At 43.8% G+C, this 20,337-nt stretch overlaps 1 protein-coding gene across 4 annotated transcripts in view; it reads left to right on the top strand.

Annotated features, from left to right (window-relative positions):
• Nucleotides 1-20,337, top strand: part of ABCD4 (ATP binding cassette subfamily D member 4) — a 31,450-nt gene that overhangs the window by 6,798 nt on the left and 4,315 nt on the right. Inside the window, exons 2-20 of one of the 4 annotated variants that reach the window (XM_032947951.2) lie at nucleotides 774-939; nucleotides 2,245-2,363; nucleotides 3,067-3,194; nucleotides 3,519-3,658; nucleotides 5,805-5,921; nucleotides 6,809-6,934; nucleotides 7,940-7,990; nucleotides 8,788-8,882; nucleotides 11,447-11,568; nucleotides 13,218-13,309; nucleotides 13,751-13,843; nucleotides 14,773-14,841; nucleotides 15,785-15,990; nucleotides 16,639-16,730; nucleotides 17,229-17,265; nucleotides 17,839-17,888; nucleotides 18,483-18,535; nucleotides 19,349-19,425; nucleotides 19,940-20,055. In XM_032947951.2, coding sequence (XP_032803842.2) covers nucleotides 896-939; nucleotides 2,245-2,363; nucleotides 3,067-3,194; nucleotides 3,519-3,658; nucleotides 5,805-5,921; nucleotides 6,809-6,934; nucleotides 7,940-7,990; nucleotides 8,788-8,882; nucleotides 11,447-11,568; nucleotides 13,218-13,309; nucleotides 13,751-13,843; nucleotides 14,773-14,841; nucleotides 15,785-15,990; nucleotides 16,639-16,730; nucleotides 17,229-17,265; nucleotides 17,839-17,888; nucleotides 18,483-18,535; nucleotides 19,349-19,425; nucleotides 19,940-20,055 — 1,827 coding nt within the window. In that variant the 5' untranslated portion in view covers nucleotides 774-895. Of the gene's footprint in view, nucleotides 1-773; nucleotides 940-2,244; nucleotides 2,364-3,066; nucleotides 3,195-3,518; nucleotides 3,659-5,804; nucleotides 5,922-6,808; nucleotides 6,935-7,939; nucleotides 7,991-8,787; nucleotides 8,883-11,446; nucleotides 11,569-13,217; nucleotides 13,310-13,750; nucleotides 13,844-14,772; nucleotides 14,842-15,784; nucleotides 15,991-16,638; nucleotides 16,731-17,228; nucleotides 17,266-17,556; nucleotides 17,889-18,482; nucleotides 18,536-19,348; nucleotides 19,426-19,939; nucleotides 20,056-20,337 lie in introns of those variants that run through there. The other 3 variants (XM_032947954.2, XM_032947955.2, XM_032947957.2) reach the window with 3 other exon arrangements.

Raw genomic sequence — 20,337 nt, forward strand, 5'->3', positions numbered from 1 at the left:
ACCATTTCTTATACTCGTTTCGTACCAACTCAGATAATTAATTATTGAAGTTAAGCTTTCGGTAAAGTCACGTAGGTATAAAATAAAATAAATCACGATGTTTCGGGCGCAACACAAGCGGCGTCTGTCATCAGATGATGTATGCCAGATGATGACGGACGCTTGTGTTGTGCCCGAAACGTCGTGATTTATTTTATTTTATTTCTACCTACGTGACTTTACCGAAAGAACCAACGAGTGTGGATTCCTGCAGTCACGAAAGCTTCAAATCAAGATTAAGTTAAACTTCTAAATCTGATTATTATTGGACTTTCTTGTCTTTAAAGGCGGCTACAATAATTTAACACATCAGTTATCAAAAACTAAATTTGCAGGAAAGATTCCTTTCTCAAAATGCCACTTACCATTGATAACGGATGATAAATTTAAGCGTTTTTAATAAACATTTCGAAATTATGTGATTTTGGATTAAAATGTTTATTGTCAATTCGAGCAAAAAATCTGACATGTTTACAGAATATTTTTTTATGTTTTTTAAGAGTAGGTTTTCTACAAAAAAACATTAGTCAAGCTTAACAATAAACTATAAGCTTACATGTCAACTATCCCTTATTTAAATCTAGATGAAAAGTACAAGTATTAAATGTTGCACTCAACGATGCATTGCTGGGCCCGATTCCCATTTAAATGAGGCGGTGGAATCAAAATTGTTGTCACCACAAGGTGGCGATGCGGTCTCACGTTGTCAACATCCACACTCAAATCCCTTCCAGGTCAGAGGCGAGGGTCCGCCTTGAGTTACACCCGAGACTCTCAGAGGGAGGATCGTGGGGAGTGAAATAGGAGCGTTGGAGAACGAGCAGGAGAAGAAGGGAGGAGGAGGACAACCACGACCATGCACGGAACTCGAGATGGAACCCGTACCAAGGAGAAGAAGCGGTAAGTGTCTGGCAGGCGTTCAGGTGTCATAATATGCACACTGCGGGGGTGATTGGTTGGGTGGCTCACGAAGGAGATTCACGATGGCCGTGGAGATCCTGCGTTCGAATCCGGGTTCTGGTACGAGTGGGCTCTCAAGCGTTAACGAATTTCTGATCTCAGGTCGGTGACCGATCAATCACTTTAATCGGATCGTAACTTGATTCTTTATCTTGTCTGATATCAAACCCCTGGACGTTGAGTTTTTTTGTTAAGATTAAACATCGCCTGGCAGGGCTTTTGAGAACTTGTGCGCCACCTAGCGTGGGTAAGGGACGATTGGAAGTGACCCCGACTGCTTGTGGGATGTCACCTTCAAGAGGCTTGTGTTCGGCACAATGTAGTGCACTGCTCACTTGTACATTTCTTCGTCTCTTGACATTGCGCCACCGACAGCCCTATTGGAATATATCACAGTTAGGGAGAAGAGATAAGTGGCCAAGTGTTCTGTTCTCAACATGTCACGTTGACGATGAGACACTCGAGTGTCAAATCGTGTTGTCACCTCGTCAACGTTTTTGCAGCGGGGGGGGGGGGGCGAGAGTCTCCTGTAAATCACAACATTTCCTAGAAATGATGGATGATGCCACTGAATTTGCAGCACGACTGTGGAGAGCAGAACAAACAAGAGTGGGGATGGTGACGACTTCACTATGTCTTCCAATACACGAGTTGGACGTCTTTCCAGGAAAGTAGTTATTGTGCAGGAAAAAAAACATGTGTGAAGCTAAGCCAAGTGCTTTCTTCATACCAGCTGTATTAGATGCATGCTCTACCAATATGCAGGGGCTATACATCATGTAATATGATGCACGAACACATTCGGTTAAAGGCCTTTCCAATGCTGGATGAAGGGTGCCCCCATGCAGTGTCAGTCATGGGGCTGTGTGACCATACTTCACCCCCATGGTCAGTGTGGACCAGGTGTGAACGAGTGGAGAGAGGGGCCGTGACCGGTTCAGATACGTGTCGCCACTGACGTTAGCCGTGGCTGGAAATTGAACTCAGGAATGCTGGGTTTGAAGCACAGTGCACTAACCACTTGGCCAACGCTCCACCTAATACGTTTAACATTGTGATATATAACACGTTAATAATAACTACTCAGGAACTTATATATAGATAATTTCCTATTTATATGCCTTTTTGGCTGTCTCAGCCAAAGTCAAATCCAGTGTCTGATAATTGCAACCATGTGATGATGTCCATGTTTTAGTAGCAGGCGTATCCATATCGGTGAATGTGTTGCTTGTGCTTATGTCCTAGGCCCAAGCTGGACATGGTGTTTGTGAGGAGGTTTGGAAAGTATGGATCCATCCTTTTTCCAAACGTCACGTCTACAAGCTCCCTCATGTTTGCCATGCTGTTGGTCATCGGCCTAATCGGTGAGAATGATTTAGACTGTAGGAATCCGATGAGCTGTGAAGCTCTTTTTCACTGATGTCCAGTAGGGGCAGATAAGCAAGTTACGTAGGGGTAGGTCAGCAAGTAAGAATTACAGAAAACATTGTTCCATGAGTCAATGCCAATTCTAGTCCCCTTCTGCAAGCCATCCGCTTGCATGTCTCATTCAGTAGGTTTTTTTCATTTCTAAACTTGAAGAATGTTAATATGGACTTGATCACAATGTCAAATCGCCAATCGAAAAAAATCTAAATTTATTCAAATGTATTTAAAGATAGTAAATTAAACTTACTTTTTAATATGATTGGCAACACATTTTATTGGTCGTGTTTTGAGATTCATTTCGGCTTTAGCTTATTCGGGGCTGTACTTTGGCAATGTTAAAATGCACCTGTGTGATATGATTATTTACAGTTGATGCAAGTTATATACTCGTGTTACGTTTAGGGTAATTGAGCAAACTAAAGTTTTCAGCGGAGGAATATAAAAAACGAGCACCAATTAAAACTATTATGAAAATGAGACTAACATTTTTCTAATCTAGAAACCAGTTAATGATCTTGCAGTGTAACAAGCAATCAAATAATTGTAACGGGTATATATTTATATGCGGACTTAATGTTATTTAAATAACATGTGGCAGCTGAACCCATTAACTGAAAAATGCATTCTGGGTACCCACAGGGCAGCTGATCATTTATCAGGTGGGCGTCATCCCAAGCCAATTCTACGAGATCCTGGGCAGCAAAGACTTTCCTAAGTTCAAGGGGCTGGTCGCCATCGCTGTTATCCTCATTGCTATCAACTCATTCGTAAATATTGCATTTTTCACTGTGCGAATGGTCTTTGCATCTCGAGTGCTAATCGGTGAACTGTTGTTGGTGCTTGTCCCCGGATGCTGTGTCCTGGTTTGTGCTGCAGTGGTGTTTTCCTCCTCCCTCTTGTTTCCCTTGCGAAACCACCGCACGCCCCTCATTATATCCGAATGTCGTTAAATTTGTAGTCTTGAGATACAGTTGCATTCATTTTGTTTTTTTTTCACCATCTCCACACGTGATACATTCAAGTGTTTGTGTCCTCTGAGGCTCTTGAAGAGCACAACATGCCTGTTTTGGCCCTTCCGTCTGTGCTTGCAGCTGAAGAGCTGTGACCAGTACGTGTCAAGCCTTCTGTACCTCACCTGGAGACGAAGTGTCACCGAGCACCTGCACGATCTCTACTTCCGCGGACGGGCCTACTATAGGCTCAACACGCTGCAGGATGCTCTCGACAACCCGTGAGCGGCAGACTGTCTTTTTGTCAAAACGATTATATGATCGTTGAGCAAGACCCCAAACATCGCACCTCCTGGTTTTGACATCCCTCGAAGTCACCTGGTTTACCATCAACCGCGACTTTGGCCATGCAACCCAAACTATGGACTCGTATAGTAAACCACTGTAGTCTGCGCTCCTTCAGTGGAGAAGGCAGAGCAAAACTACACAAATTCTCTCCTGAAGCCTTCTCATGTCCAGCCGACCTCAACATTGGCATTTATATTGTGAACATATTGCCATACAGTTTAACACGTAGGCTTTCGCGACCAATATTATTCATAATAAAGGTTTTTGGGTTAGATCGCGTTATTTATGAATGTGTCGTACCCTCCACTACCCGACACGGCCAATCAGCAAAAAATGTGTCACGTTGACAAAAGACAATTAGTTCACTACTTTAGCCCACTGGTGTGTTGAAGAGTGAATCCACAACATTTACAGTTTGAGTACAACGTTGCGCTGGTAATTACATCCAGCATCATCGGGCAATTCGCCAGAATGGTAAAGCCCTCACTTGCTCCCGGTCTTACATAGAGCAGCAGGGTGACGTCATCATTTAACTCATTCAGGTGCAGTGATTTGAGGCTTGGAAGCGTATTATTAAATAATACATGTTACCCTAATTTATACGGGAAACACATACTAATTAACGGATTACTAACGTAGCATATAATCACAATAACACATTACAACTAATTACTAATCTACAACTCGTTACTAATCATAACCATTGACTGCTTACCAATCGATTATATAATTACAATACCCCCCCCCCCCCCGCCTCAAATCACTACACCTGAATGAGTTAAATGATGAAGTCACCCTGCTGCTCTATTTAAGACCGGGAGCAAGTGGAGAGGGCTTTACCATTCTGGCGAATTGCCCGATGATGGTGGATGTGATTACCAGCGACACGTCGTACTCAAACTGTAAATGTTGTGGATTCACTCTTCAACACACCGGTGGGCTAAAGTAGTGAACTATTTGTCTTTTGTCAACGTGACACTTTTTTTGCTGATTGGCCGTGTCGGGTGGTGGAGGGTTACGACACATTTATAAATAACGCGATCTAACCCAAAAACCTTTATTATGAATATTGCCATACGTAAGAATAGAATTGTTAACTTAGAAGCTGTTTTAACCCTAAGGTTTTTACACTACGTGTAGTAGTGTTTAGGTAAAGTAAAATTTTACCAGGATATATAAATCAACATTAACTGAGGTCTTATTCCCAAGGGTGGCCTGGGTTAAATGGTAAGTTTGATTAAAATATAAGGGTAGTCATTCATGAGGCATAGTCAGCGAAGGACCGCTGACTGTGCACCAAAACACGTGACATCTTGCGACAGAATTCGCATAAACTGCTGTTGCTGCCATACCGGCATCTCGAGTGATTTGCTTGATCCACGTACCACAGGGGCGACCACGTGGGGGCGGGGGGGTGGTCACGAGTGCAACCACGGGGGCGGCGTCCTTTCTTTGAGGGTCGCAGTCCACTTCGAAGCTGAAGTACGCAATTTGCTGGAGTTTGCGCATCAATAAGGAAGAGTCCATCTCTACTTATTGTCCATCTAGAAATGCTCACTTTCCACTGGCTCGCCTTCTTAATTTTTCCGTCATCGTTGTTGTTTATATGGAAGTGCCTCGCACCTGCGTGGCAGCTCCGAAGGCGTGAAAAGTGTTTTAACATTGAAACTTCACACATGGTAGGCAACAGAAAAGCCCAAAAGAACATCACATTGAGCATGAGCAACACAGAATACATAGCCTGAAGATATTTCACTCATGACCGTGGAATTACAGGGCTTATGTGCATAAATAAGTGAAGTAATCATGTCAACTACTTTAGTATTGTGAGACAGTTATGGCAGAAACCAACATTTTTTACAATACATTCCATAATTGAGAAGCAAAAACCTGCCAAAGCTCTATCAATGATTCCTAAATGTGGACATGGAATCTTGAAGGAATATCTAGTAATTACGTGTTTGTTTATGTTAATTCCCTTTAACAGTATCGTCTCAGATACTCCATTGTTGCGTTAAGCCGTTTGTGAGTAAGCATTTTACTATTTTAATTAGAACGTGCTCCTCCGTTGTTCTGCAGGGATCAGAGAATCAGCCAGGACGTGGAGAGGTTCTGCAAGCAGCTCAGCCTGATGGCCAGCAAGCTGCTGATATCGCCGTTCACTCTGTGCTACTATACATATCAGTGCTTCATCAGGTGCAGACACAATGCCAGCACGCTTTTCTGACCGCAGAGCCTTCAGCACCTCTCTATCATTGTGTTAATTTTGATCGTATTACCATACCCACCTATAGACCATTGTTGTCAGCTTTAACGCTCAAAATTGGCAAGCTTCTACATTACCTATGACCAAAAATATGATTTGTTCGTATCACATATGAACTGTCTTGCGAAAAATATAAGGAATCTCATTGGTTGCTCTTTCCAGCCTATTTATTAATAGTGTTATGTATAGCGCGAGCGAGCGAGCAGCCTGACCCTTTTCAGATATTCTCCACTCGCCTAAAGCCACTCGTCAGTCATCAACTCACCTGACCCTCACCACTCCCTAATTTGTAAAATGTAGTGGGGAACCAATTGAGATTCATCAGCTCCCCCTGCCTCCACGCACCCTTTCTCTAACGGCACAAGGCTGTCCGTTGTAGCTGTTTTGAAACGGGGCTGTGGTGGATTTTCAATCGGCCGTGTGAATGGGCAGCACCAGCACTGATACACTTTCAAACTCAGAAGAGTCCTCCGGACAACGATACACATACACGTACAAAGATGCCTACATACAGATTAGGAGCTTACTACGTAGATGTTACCTTCGGGGGATAGCCATTGATGGCCCGTGCTCAATACTAACATCGGGAGTAGCAGCCGAAGGAGGAAACGCGATCGGGAGGATGTCTGCTGCAAAGCTGTGAAATCAGCTGACGTGCAAGCATGCTAGATGGATCGCTGCATTGCAGGACCATGTGAGATGGCAGCGGCCTGGTGAGGCCTTCATTAGGAATTTGATTGATCGTTGCGAATGATGTTGGTGACGACAGGGATACACTCTAAAGGCCCTGGTGGTTGTGCTCGTTTGTTGTGCGCAGCACAGGCTGGATCGGTCCCGTGAGCGTGTTCGCCTACTTCCTCGTGGGCACGGTGACCAACAAGCTGCTCATGGGGCCGATCATCTCCACTCTTGTCGCTCAGGAGAAGATGGAGGGAGACTTCCGGTTGGTGCATGTTATGACCCAGCCCTCTTTATTTTCCCCTCCATTAAGAGCGAATTACCAGATGATGGCGAAGAAGACACAGTAAATAAATACATATATACGCACAATTTGGTCTTAATTTTTAACACGGAAAATTAGGAGTTGCTGCCACGATATAATGGTGAGCACACTAGACTTGCAATCCAGAGGTGTGGCAGTTGACAAATTGGGTAGATTTCTTAAATCCTCCCTGCCTCTGTCCGTACAGAAGTATAAATGAGTGCACCGGCAGATTGCATGTAGTGGGGTAAAGTGTGGATTTTTCCACATCTTCCAAAATGTTTGGCTCGTGTAGAAGAGTAGGCCAGATACCATCTATAGGGGAACTGTAGTGGAGGCCCTTCCGCCAGCAGTGGCCTGAGCAGGCATTTGCAGCGCTGCACCTTTACCTTATTTATCTCTCACAGAAGTGTCCGGTGGTAACGTAAGAGTGACTGTCGAGAAGGTGTCTCGCCTGCTCACACTCCCAACTATGCTTATGTTCCGGTCGGATAGCTTCGAACTGGGGTCGGCAACCTGCAGCTCCGGAGCCAAATGTGGCCTCTTTAAGGACTCCATAATCCAGGTGTTTTTTTGGGCTTGGCAGTCTTTAAGGACTGCTTTGTGGACTGCATTGTAACGTTATTCACGTGAATTGCAGCTCTTGAAATATTAATTTTCTTACCGAATTCGAAAAAGACGGCTTTTTTTATTTTGGTTACCGACCCCTGGCTTAGATCATGTGACCTAATTTACTCCAGTAGGTCAATGAATCACGTGTTTTATGGGACCAATCTAAAAATTTATAACTTTCTGTAACACCATTGTAAAATATAATAGTTATGCCTATGTTATGATTTACCAGGGTCTCCAAAAGGACAATGAATATGAATTGGTTTTCATTTAAATCACGATGTTTATGTAATAAAATATGCAAAACTATTAACTCACGTCTATTTTAGAAGTAACCCATTAACTGTTTGCCAGGTTTAAGCACATGGAGATCCGAGTGAATGCTGAATCGGCTGCTTTTTACAGGTACCGCCAAAGTCCAGCCACTTGCCCTTTGCACTTTCCTCTACACGTTGGCATTTATATGTACCAGGGTGTGCCTTGTATGCTTTCATTCTTCTCCAAATGTACACCGAATGAAACTGTCTGGGTATTTGGTCACTCTATAATAACCAATTTTAAAAGTTGTATGCCACGTAAGGTCACGGTAAAAATAATTTTAAAAAATATTATACCTGTAACTTTAGATTATGAACAGAAACTATCTAATTAGACTATCTTCTGGCCTCTAAATATTGAATAGATGCATTGAACTCAATCTCTTAAGATATTTCTCTAAATAACTATTCTAATGTCAAAATGTCCTGTTTAAATGAGCATTGAGAGGGTGCTTATCTCTTGTTTAGAACCCAGAGGTAGTGCTGGATATTCCACATTCCTGTGGCAGGGGCAAAACACCCTTAGGACAACCACTTTTGACTTCCCCACAAGTTTGTATTTAATTTTTATATCCTAGGGGAATGATTGGCTGAGTCAACCCCACAAGCCAGGATTTGAATTCACAATCGTCCGATTGGAAGTTGCTTGTTCTATTTCTGGGCGACCTGACTGGGTTAATGTTTTACTCCCTAACTATGTTATTTACCATTTAAATCCCACTGAGTGTTTTACCTCTTTTCCAGAGGTGACCTGGCCACATGTGATTGCTCATAGAATTGACTTAGCATATTTGGTCATTTATATTTGCCAAATAATGTAAAAACATGTTTCTAAATGTTAACGACCATTAAGAGATGCATACTTCAGAGTGCTGTCTCTGTCAGGGCCGGGAGAGTGGAGCACACTCGCACCAATGCCCGTCTACACCGCCTTCTCAGCACCCAACAGACGCTCATGAACAAGGAGTTCTGGTTGTACCGTGAGTGTCTCCACCACCATGATTCGGCTGACAAAAACCTGGACATGTTCAACAACAACAAAAACTCCACGCAATAAGATCAACAGACTGCCCTTACCACTTGTTTCCTCCCACTGCTCGACTTTGGAATTTCCTCCCATCGTCTCTTTCCCCAGGTTATTATAAACTCTCTCGACTCAAGAAAAATATGAATTCTTACGTGTTACCTTATTCTCCGGATTTTAAGATACTCCGGAAAGTGGGGTGCACCCAAAACAAGTGCCCAGTGTCAATAAAGTTACGCAAATCCGGTTACACACACAGCTAACGGATTACGAGACGCACCCCCAACTTTGGCTTTCAATCGAGGGAAAATGAGTGCACCTTATATATAATGCAGGAAATAAAGAAACAAGCTATACCTTGCTGGCCGCTTGGGGGGGGGTCTCTGCCCAGCAACCGTGATAAAAAAAGAGAATCATTCACACAGGGTTCAGAGCAGCCAGACGGACAGAGTGTGCAGCGGCCTCACACGGCGGCTCTTCGTTGCTGTTATCCTCTGGCGTGAATTGTTCTGCATCAAATTCCCAATGCCTGGAGACAAGCTTTTTCTCTTCAAGTACCACTTTAGCACGGAATTTTTATTTTTTATTTTACCAGGTAAAGCCCACCGAGCAAAATAGCTCTCTTTCAGAAGCGACTTTTGCCACCAATGGTAGCTCAACGATGTGGCTTATATTGTGGAAATGTATAGCAGCCAAATACTCTTAACTTATTTTTTGAAACGTGGAGGGAAAGACTGGACGACCAGGAGAAAAATCCACAACCACCAGGAGAACATGCAAACTCTTGTGAATGTGTGCTTTTCCTCCCAAGTGACCTAATTCATTATCATCTTACATTTGAAAATCAGGTCTTCTTCTGACACAGTCCACATAAAACTAGGAACTGATGGTTATCAATTTAAACTGGTAAATATTTATAGAAGCAACCAACTGTGATGGTCACAAGTGAGAAGAACTTGGATCGGTTGTTCGAATCTGTCTGACTTTTTCACATTCTGTTCGAGGGTCCCTGTGCCAACTGATACAATCTTATCCAGCAAAGGATAGCGAATAGTAAGAATAGCATAAATTTCAGATGTACACATTATACGAATTTTTATAAATCAAATTAAGATAAAAAATAATGTAAATCTTAATTTTACTTATAATTGTCAATGTTAATTCGTGTTAGTAATTTGATTTTCTGAATGTGCTGTTGATGTTGATGCCATTTTTCAGTCACTGATTGCAATCGTTGCTTTCTGAGTGGTAGTTGCAGATGATTTTATTCTTAATTTGCATGTCTGATGAATCGCCTTGTGTCATATTTGCTGTTAACTCCCATTTGTGGTTAAGTCCCAACGATGTGCTCTGTTTTTTTTCTTGAAATATTTCCAATTTTGTGTTGCCCATGATCCGATTTGTAGATTAAAGCGTATTTAAATAAAGTTACAGCTGTCACATTGGGGCATATAATTAAGTCCGTTTGTAGTTTACTGCAGGAAAACATGCATTTTGCTACACTTCGCAAAACGAAAGCGTGCAAATTGGGCGAGCGTTAATTAACTTTTTTCATAGAAGGAGTTTGTGTTCTTCAGTGACTGTGCTACCCTGGTCACGCAATTATCCCATTCCAAGGATGCACCTTCAGGCTGAACTTTAGATACCTTGTAATTTGTTTCATGAACTACTTGAATGGTGCTCTTGTTGCGTTAGACGTAGGTACTGTTTTTTTTCTCCAAATTACAAGGATTATCAGTTTAGGCCTGTTGATAAAGTAATCAACCAAGTATTGCAGTTCATTTCCTGGCCTATGTAGTAATGTAAGGATGGGCTGATTAGTCTGCTTAAATCGGTCCTTGCACCGATGATACATGTGTCAAATTGTTTGAGTGAGAATCGATTGTATGCTCCTTGTGAAAATTATATCCAGATTATATGCTCATGTTACATTTAGGCTAATGGAGCAAACAAAACAGTGAGAAACGAAGCAGATAAAAAAACCGAAACGAACAAGATAGGGAAAAAAGACAAATAAATCGCTTTCTAGAATCGTGAGCTGGAACTGGAGGCCAGGAAGGGGTCAGTGGAGATGTGGGGGGAGGGCGATGAATCTATCCGTGTCTGTCTCTCACTGTTTTTCCCAAATGGTGCATAACTGACCTGATATTGTACCTTATATATTGCTCACATTTTTAAGGCCTTCTGTGATGACAACATATTTCCATGTAAATTTTGATTTAAAGCTTTCGTGACTGCAGTAATTCATATTCTTAGTTCTTTCGGTAAAGTCACGTTGAAGGGAAACGTCGTGAGAATTTTTATTGTTTTATATATATTTTATTATTTTATTGTTTCCCTTCAACGTGACGTTACCGAAAGAACCAAGAATATATATTTCCATTTACTTCATGAATATGGATTGTGCCTTAAAATCGTCAGAAAGTGTCAGCTTATTTTTTTTCCTATTTGAAATACCAGAAGCTATGTGACGTGGGTTGGTTTCGAATACGACATACGCGTTGTTGCTGCCTTCCACAGTGGCGGTGAATATGTTTGACTACATGGGCAGCATCCTAAGTTACGTCGTCATCGCCATCCCAATTTTTGCCGGCGTCTACGACCACCTGAGCCCCTCCGAGCTCAGCGCACTCGTCAGCAAGGTGAGCCTTGGCTGGCGCAGTAGCCACAGCGCACTGCTGCCCGTAGGGAGCGGTAGCGCAGCAGAGTCTCACACTGCGCTACGAACTCGGTGACGTGAGTTCGTTTTACATGGTCGCCAACATCGGTGGCGAACATTTTAACCGGTCACAAGCCCTCCTCGGTCGACTCCCATCGTAAATGAGTACCTAGGGCTGTGCGTAAACGCAATGGCGGAGACAGGATTTTCAGGTAGGGGGGGGGCAACCCCTCCAGCAATGAAACATGATAGAGGAGTTGTTAGTAAGTGAGGACTTGTCCCTTGCTTTTTATTTGACACGTGTGCGGCGATGGCGCAGCCATCGTTCAAGGGTCGAATTCGAACCGCGTTGTGTGATCGGCATCGCGCTCGCTGAAGGTGAATGCCTTCAGGAAAGTCGTGTACTGTATACGCAACTGCACACAATTCTGCGAGTCACTTATAACTGCTTTGCCGTTACTTGTTGCCAATTATGGACTCAGACTATTGTCCTATCATCTCATAAGAGTCCCTGGCACATAATAATATGCTACACAGTGGCAATGGGGGTCGCAAAATGCCGATTTATTACTAATAAACCCCAATGATCCGATCGAAATTAGGGATTTCGATCGGATAATTGGAGGAGCACGTGTCACCCCCCCCCCCCCCCCCCCACTGGCTCTGCCAATGTGTAAACGTCACCATACGGGGGGCGAAAGAGACCGAAAGGCTTGCCACACCACCCCTCGTGCGCCTTGCTGGGCTTAATAGGTGCTCACGAACAGCACTTGCCCCAACATTTTGTCCGGTTACGAGGAGGGTCTTTGTTGGTCGGTCTGTAGCAATGTGAATACGTTGACCGCGGATGTAGTCTTTCTAAAATCTTTTCAACGTTACACTTTTCCATTTACCCAGCAGTGCTGATATGTTTTCGATGATGGCTTAGTATTTTTCAGCTCTCCAGCATAAATTCCATTTTGGAGGGGGTGGAGAGGGGGTGGTTTGCAATTTGTAAGTTGTTTCACATAAGTAGAGATGCCACTCATAAGGAGGTGAAGATCTTACTTAAAATGCATTTCGACTAATCAGGCTTTAATGAATAATTTGCATTTTCTTTTTTAAGTTCAATTTCCAGGAACTTGTCTGCTTCCAGCTCAAATGACAAAAGATTAGAACGAGAGTACTGGATGATTATGCAGATTATGCCAGAGAGCAGACGATCATGCAGATTACGTATGGAGCAGACCGATGACTTCCCCTAATGTGATGTTTTCCAGAGGCTTGCAATGTGCATGCTTTACCACGAGAATTTACATAAATTAGTGGCCCCACTCTTTAATTTCTTCTCTGATTAGGCGGAGGCATAAGCCGGCAATCAGGGACATGGGCTTCTGTGCCACCCCCCTACAAGCCCCACCAGCTTGCCACCCAGATGAGAGCCCAAACAAAGCTTTTTCCGACCCCTCACTAATGAGAGAACTCGCCCAGTTATGGCTAGCCACTGCAAGCAGCTGTCATGTCTTCAAAACTAGGTTGTGTTAAAGGAGAAAATAAATTTTAAAAAAACACGTAGATTAAATTGGATCTGTGCTGTCCTCGATCGAATTAAAATGCAGCGTTTAACATGTCTGTGTTTGTCTTTTTTGACAGAATGCTTTTGTATGCATCTACCTCATCAATTGCTTCAGCCAGCTGATCGACCTGTCTAGCAAGCTGTCAGATGTGGCTGGATACACGCACAGGTTTCTCGCATTATGATATCTGCTTTTCCCATTAGAACATTTTCCCCTTGCAATTTGAAGTCTATATTATACCACAGTAGAAAAGCTTGGATTGTCTTCCCTGCTGGTCCTAGAGTTAGGCTTGAAGGATCAACGTATGTCACAGTGTGAGGAGTGCAGCAATCTCAATAGTTTCACTGTACATCTGTGTTCCCAGATGTACTCGCACTGACCATCGTGGTGGTTAAGTATGGTCAAATACCCCCCCCCCCCACAACCAGCACAACGTTGAAGGACCTCATCCGGCAGTGGATTGACAAAAAGAGCCATAAACCTATGCAAGGCACACTCATTAATTTACATCAGGCAGCACGACAATTCCACGCATCACACGTAGAAGTGCGTCGTTATCTGCTGGTTGCATGAATGTCGTGTTAAGCAACAGCTGCCTCATCTGTTCAGGATTGGAGAGCTGCAGGAGGTATTGCTGGAGCCGACAGATGCCCCCAACGATAAGTGGGATCCAACCCGGGAGGCATCGTGGGATTTTGAGAGGTGAGAGCACTCAGACTAGAGCCACTCCCACCCCTCCTCTACACGTTCAGAATCGAGAAAAAACCTGCAAAGTTTCAGCACCTTTCTGCAAAGCAAGACTATAATTTCATCCTTTTTTTGCCAAGTTTTATCCCGATTGTGCTATCGGTGTCATGTCATAAAACGATAAATCTATTCGGAGCTCTCTCCCAGCATGTGAAATGGCTCACAGAAGGGGATATCACAGAACTACTTCTGAGATCCCTTAACGTGTTCTCTGATCCACACACCAGGGGGCAGTATTTTCCCACTTTTGCAACAGAGCAATGTTTGTTACAGGAATTTTTTTCTAAATCTCAGACATGGCATTTCGCCCAAATTTTATATGATGGTCTTTTGTAGTCATTGTTGCCTGGACAGAAACCATCAACTCTCTACACTGAAAAACTATGTTTAATCACAGGTGGCTACATGAATTCGAACCCAAGACCTCAATGGTACCAGCTCAATGCTCTAACCTCTAGACTGTCTAGAAGCTCTAATAATACTTTCATTTAAAATAATCATTCAAATTTATAATGCGCATTCCATCCTAGGATCCCAATGCACAACGCATGAAAAGCAGGAAACAAAAACAGAGCCAGGGAAACCGACCAAACTAAAGAGGGAAGGCCAGTTTAAAGGGATGGTTTTTCAAAGCAGACTAAAATATATCTACTGACTCTGATTGCCGGATTTCAAATGGCAAGGCATTGCATAGCTTGGGTGCCACGCTACGAAGAGACAGATCACCAAAGATGCATCTTAAAAATGATGGTGATAACTTTTGTTGTGACTCATGCCTGTGATATTATTATTCAAGACATTTTGTGATCTCTAATAGGCCCCTGTCTGACTTGGCGATCAGCTTGACTTCCCTGTGTGTGGTGCGTGTGTGTGCCTGTGTACAGCTGTCAGTGTGAGAGATGCAACACGGAGGGGATGGAGGCAAGGCCCCTGGCAAGCGCCACTAAGCTGAGGTATCTAGGTTGCCGCTAATCGACGTGCTGAGGTACATCGCCAGGTGCAGGGGGAAGGCTAGCACAGAGAGTCGTGTGAGCTGCATGTAGATTCTATCCCCTGCACCAAATGCCCACGATATTTAATGTGGCGTTGAAATAAACCACTTGTGCATTATATTGGCATGAAATCCAATTGTTTTGGTACATTTTCTTTTCACATTTTCGAACGCACGGTACACGTCCAACAATGACATTTTGCCCGAGGTTACACCTTTATACATATCCTGAATGTAAGTGTACATTCTGGAAGTTTTAAAGGGTTGGTAGAATTTTTTTTTTATAAACGCACAAAGGGTTGGGGGGAAAGGGAGGGGTGTTCGGAGTTGAAATGTTGTATTCTTTACTGTTTTCAAATACTACCAATCATAGCAATGTGTTTACAAGTATAAAAGTGAAATTGTATGCGTCATAGATTCAAGTGCCAATTTTAAACGTATGCAATAGGATCACAGTTTCAATATGTTACACATACCATGAGGTACCTGGTAACTACAAAATTGGATGTGTATTGGAAAAAATTGGTGTTTTCACGTGCATAATATAATATTTGAAACAATATGCAGTGTATCCATTTACTGTTTAACCACACATCCACGTGTATGTTTGTGCGTGCAGTCATCAATATGGGGTGCATTAGCACAGTGGTTAGTGCACTGCCCTACAAACCCGGTAGCCGCAGTTCAATTCCCACTCATGATCAATAACAGTGAAACATATTTGAACCAAACCTAGGCCTCCGCGAGGTCGACTCAGCCTTAGATGAGTATGCTGCAGGCATGGTGTTGGCCACCGCCCCCCCCCCCCCCCCCACCGTGTGCTATACCAGCCTTCATAGGTGCTCGCTAACAGTACTTGCCCCAACAGTCTGTTGAGGCTATATGGGGGATCTTTGTCTTTGCAGCGTCATTGAGGCGTGGGACGAGGTGGCGAAGGACGCCTTTGTGCTAGACCGCGTGTCCTACAGCACTCCCTCTGGCACCGAAGCTCTCGTGCAGGACCTGTCTCTCCAGGTCGCCTGGGGCCAGAACATCCTGGTGGTGGGAAACACGGGCACGGGGAAAACCACGCTCCTCCGTGTGCTCAACGGCCTATGGCCTACCCTAAAAGGCGAGCATGGCGGACGGCGGCAGTGTCGGCTCCCCAACCGTAGCTGTTTCGCATCGGTTGATTGAAATCTGTTCTTACTCTCGCAATACATACATTGAATCCCACGTGTAAGAATATTGTTATGTAGTATGCAGTTGGTTGGTGAGTGCAGAACCAAGATCTTGGCTGGTAATGGTGGTTATGATGCAATTGGTTCATGAGAAATCTGCAGGGTCATAGACACCTTGTATCCACTGTAGGTTTTTCTACATGTGTTACAGTAGCACATGATTAAATTGAATGGAGATCCTGAATTGTGACAATGAATCAAACTGAAATGGGGGGTGAATCATTGCTTACGTTTTGTTTAGCCAAACAATCATTTCTTGCATTTGGCCGTTTTACCTTTAACAAAGTTGAGTTTTCAAATGAAGTAACGTGTATTGTACATGTCGTTTTATTGCTAATATGTTCTATTTGTTTGCCATTGATATTCATTTATTTTTGTTTAGCTATGCCAGGATTTAGGACAAGATTCTTGTCCTGTGAAAGCTGTGGGTCACTTGTGTGCCGTGGCGTTCATCTCAGGAGGGAAGCTCGGTGCTTTATATTCTACAGCATCTTGTGCTTAACCACCGATGTGTGCATTGTGAGCGCGGTGTCGTGTAGGTTCTGTCCACATGAGGACCTGCTTTGGGCCACGGGGAATTATCTTCTTGCCGCAGAAGCCTTACTTCACTGACGGGACCCTCCGTGAGCAGGTCCATTGCTTTGCAGTCACTCGCCCCGATCTCTCATGAAATAATTGTTTGGTGACACTGCATTGGCAGTGGTCAACACATTTGTAAGTAGCACTGGATGCCATAAAAGGGAAAACATGTAATAGGTGACGTTTCGGGCAATGAGCCTTTCTTCACAGCAAATAAATAGAGAGGCCAGAGAGACAGAGTGAATAAGAGTTGGAGACTGTTTACGTGGAAATGTATTTACCGAGTGTTGGGTTATTAATTGGCTGTGTCGGGTGGAGGGCTTTACAACACGTTTTACTTACGCGATCTGACCAATATATCAATTGGGAATTACAACAATGGAGTTTGCTTGCACTGCCCTCTGCTGGCAATGTAGGCTCTGCAGTGGCCTACAACACCTGTTTTATTCGCAGTAGTCACCCATCCAAGCACTATTAAGCCTCGGTCCTCTTTTTATGTTGTACCCTTTTGAACCAGCTTGCTTAATCCACGATGTTCTCTTTGCTGTAGGTCATTTACCCATTGAAGGAGATGTACCCTGTTACTGGTAAGCAGGCTTTTTTTACGAGAGGTAGAATTGTTATGGTTACTTATATGAGGCCTACAGATCTTGTCGATGATACCACCACTACTTTTAGACATTGCACAACCTCTCAATGACCCATGCATTTATTGGCTTGTAACATTATGACTTACACAAATGTGGAGTTTCCATTGTGATCATGTGATACAGGTGTTGTTATTTCCTTTCACATACTTTTAATAAGCGCCTATGTACGTACATTCCTAATGAAAATGGATATGTCTGGTTGTCATTCTATTTTGTGTTTTAATCCAGCCAGGTGGCTCAGCGCAATGTGCAAGCAGCTCACAATCAGACGGTTGCAAATTAAATCCTGCTTGCAGATTGACTCAACCCATCATATCTCCAGGGTCGATAAAAATAAGTATCACTTGATCGGAGAAGTCAATCCCCGCCATAGGGATGCGGCTTTCCACCACTGGCTCAGGGCTGTAAACATGAGCTAAGCACTGGCTCAATGCCCGTTTGAGCAGACAGTCACTCTGATCATGTGTGTTTAAGAACACCTTGAATTAACCTTCATGTCCGGTCTGCCAGAAGATTTTGATGACAAGAGGATTTTACACTTTCTGGACTGCGTCGGGCTGGTGAGCAGTACCCCCGCGCCTCTTGCAACACACGGACCCTAACCCTGGGTGCAGGGCTTACACTTTCGCTTGCAAGAGTGCAGTTTAATGAACACTGTCGCCTGATTAAGCTAGTTGTAATTTCTGGCGAAACGTCGTATTCAGATTGTAAATGTTGTGGCTTGGCTCTCCAACACACCGGTGTGCTGTACTAGTGACGAATTGGCACGTTCTGTTTACGTGACAACCCTTACTAGTTGGCTGTCAGGTGGTGGCTTGTTTTAATGACACATTTATATATTTACGCTATCTAACCCAAAAAACCTCTTATTAATTAACACTGCCTGGTCCACTAGTGGAGAATACTGTTGTGCGCAATAGGGCAAAGTAGATCTGTTACAGCTGCGCGATAGTTCTTGTGTAACACACCAGCTGTTGAAGGGCTTTGTCAGAACACAATCTACAAACCTCCCAGTGGCAAGGCGATTACTCTTGTGTAAATTACTGTTACCAAAGTAGATGAAGCCCCCTATTGTGCTGCGGTACGCAGATGCGATATTGCCCATTTTAATTACACTTGCCACACGTTATTGTCGTTTTATGTGTGCTCTGTAGTCGGCCCTCCTGGACAGGACTGGTGGCCTTGACCAAGAAGTCGACTGGAGCTGGTGAGTGTGTGGCTTGTGGAGTTCATTATTCTCTCCAGCATTGCGAATCAGATGGCAATGCGATATACATAACCCTGCTAGCTCTTGTCTCGTAACTCTTCTTCATGTGCTGGGTGGTTAAACGACAATCGTGTTTTGTATTTTTTTTGTTCGAGTGTGGTGGAGCCAATGTTTAATCCAGAGCCTTGAACCCCAGGAGTGGTGGATAATTACAATTTGTGAAACTTCCCAACCGACTGGGATAGGAGGTGCCCAGGCAATGGCAGTACAGCAAATGACTTCTGGGGCCCATCTGTGTTCATTTTTGAGTAGTATCCCCTCTCTGTGCGGTGGGCAGCACAAGAGAGGGCAGCAAGAGCCATTGTTGTACTGTGCTCCTATGCTCTTACTTTTGTGCCTTCACCAACCCACACTGACCAAAATGGTGGGGTATGGGGAGGCCCTCATCCATCACTGGATTGACAATGACTCTACATGTGCATGAACGTTGTCCTCTTGCACTTGTGGATTTTTTTTCTGGGTTGTCAATTTTTCCCCCGCTCACAAAACACTCTTGAACACGGATTTCACCAAACGTCCAGATTCAGGACACTCCTGAAAACATAAGTCTTGAGGCTCGCTGAGGCTTTCCTGGATAAATAAATATAATAATAACATTACCGTATTAACTTTTATCATCTGACAACATTCTGTGAGGCCCTCTTGGCTTTATGCGACAATGATATCAAATGACACCGCTGTTATATTAGATGATGCCGTGTCATACTTATTTTTCTTGGTGGCAGTTTGATCCGGTGTGTATTCGCTGAACAGGTCCGATGCCCTTTCTCCTGGAGAGATGCAGAGACTGACTTTCGCAAGGCTCTTCTACCATCAGCCAACCTATGCAGGTATGAAAGCTGTTTATTGCACAGAGTGCCTTCCTCACTAAATTCATAATTACTGAGCTCTACAACAAAATGTCAACTATTTAGGAGAAAATACTTTAACTCCTATTTTGCTATCCCATCCTGCAATAGATATGTCATGGCTGACCATGAGTCCTATAGCGAGATCTGAAATGTCATCTTGTAATCGGTTCTCCACTTGGCTCATTATCCGTAAACATAATTTTAATTCACTCCAACTGCCAAAGCTGTTGACTGGGATGTCAGAACTTAACATCACACTGTAAAATATTGCTATACCTTCATACTCATCATTTGTAAATGTGGAATCGTGGTGTGGGATTCCTACCACTGGCTCTCAGAGTTATCAGAGGAGATTAACACAATCCCAAAACTTGTCTGAGCTTTGAGACACTAGCCTTGTTGGATCAGAATTGTCTCTAAATGACCCTCTCCTGATTTTATATTGCCTTGTGTCGTATCCTCCACCTCCGATGCTAAATCCCCAAAACACAAGTCCTGGACGAGGCGACGAGTGCGCTGACGGAGGACGTGGAGGGAGAGATGTACCGCATGTGCAAGCAGCTGGGCATGACGGTGCTTAGTGTGGGCCACCGCAGCAGCCTGGAGAAGGTGAGTATCGAGGAGAGCAGTCGGAGAGGGCAGCCAGCGAATACAGCCGGGGAGGGAAGCTGAGAAGGGAGGTGGGCCAATTACCGCAGGGCCCTCCACTAGGGAAAAAGCATCGTATCATCACCCATAGGCAAATTCTAGGGCCGATACACCAGGTGTCTCGCCGCTGCGTCTGCTTTATGAATGCTTTGCAACTTAGGATACAAGCGTTAATGCAATAACGTTGTCCGTCTCTGTAACAGAAAATGGCCCGGTTGGTCAAAGGGTTGCCCAAAAACTTGG

Source organism: Petromyzon marinus, chromosome 6, assembly GCF_048934315.1.
Source record: "Petromyzon marinus isolate PM22_M1 ecotype Great Lakes invasive population chromosome 6, UKy_Petmar_22M1.pri1.0, whole genome shotgun sequence".
Classification (NCBI taxonomy): Eukaryota; Metazoa; Chordata; class Hyperoartia; order Petromyzontiformes; family Petromyzontidae; genus Petromyzon; species Petromyzon marinus.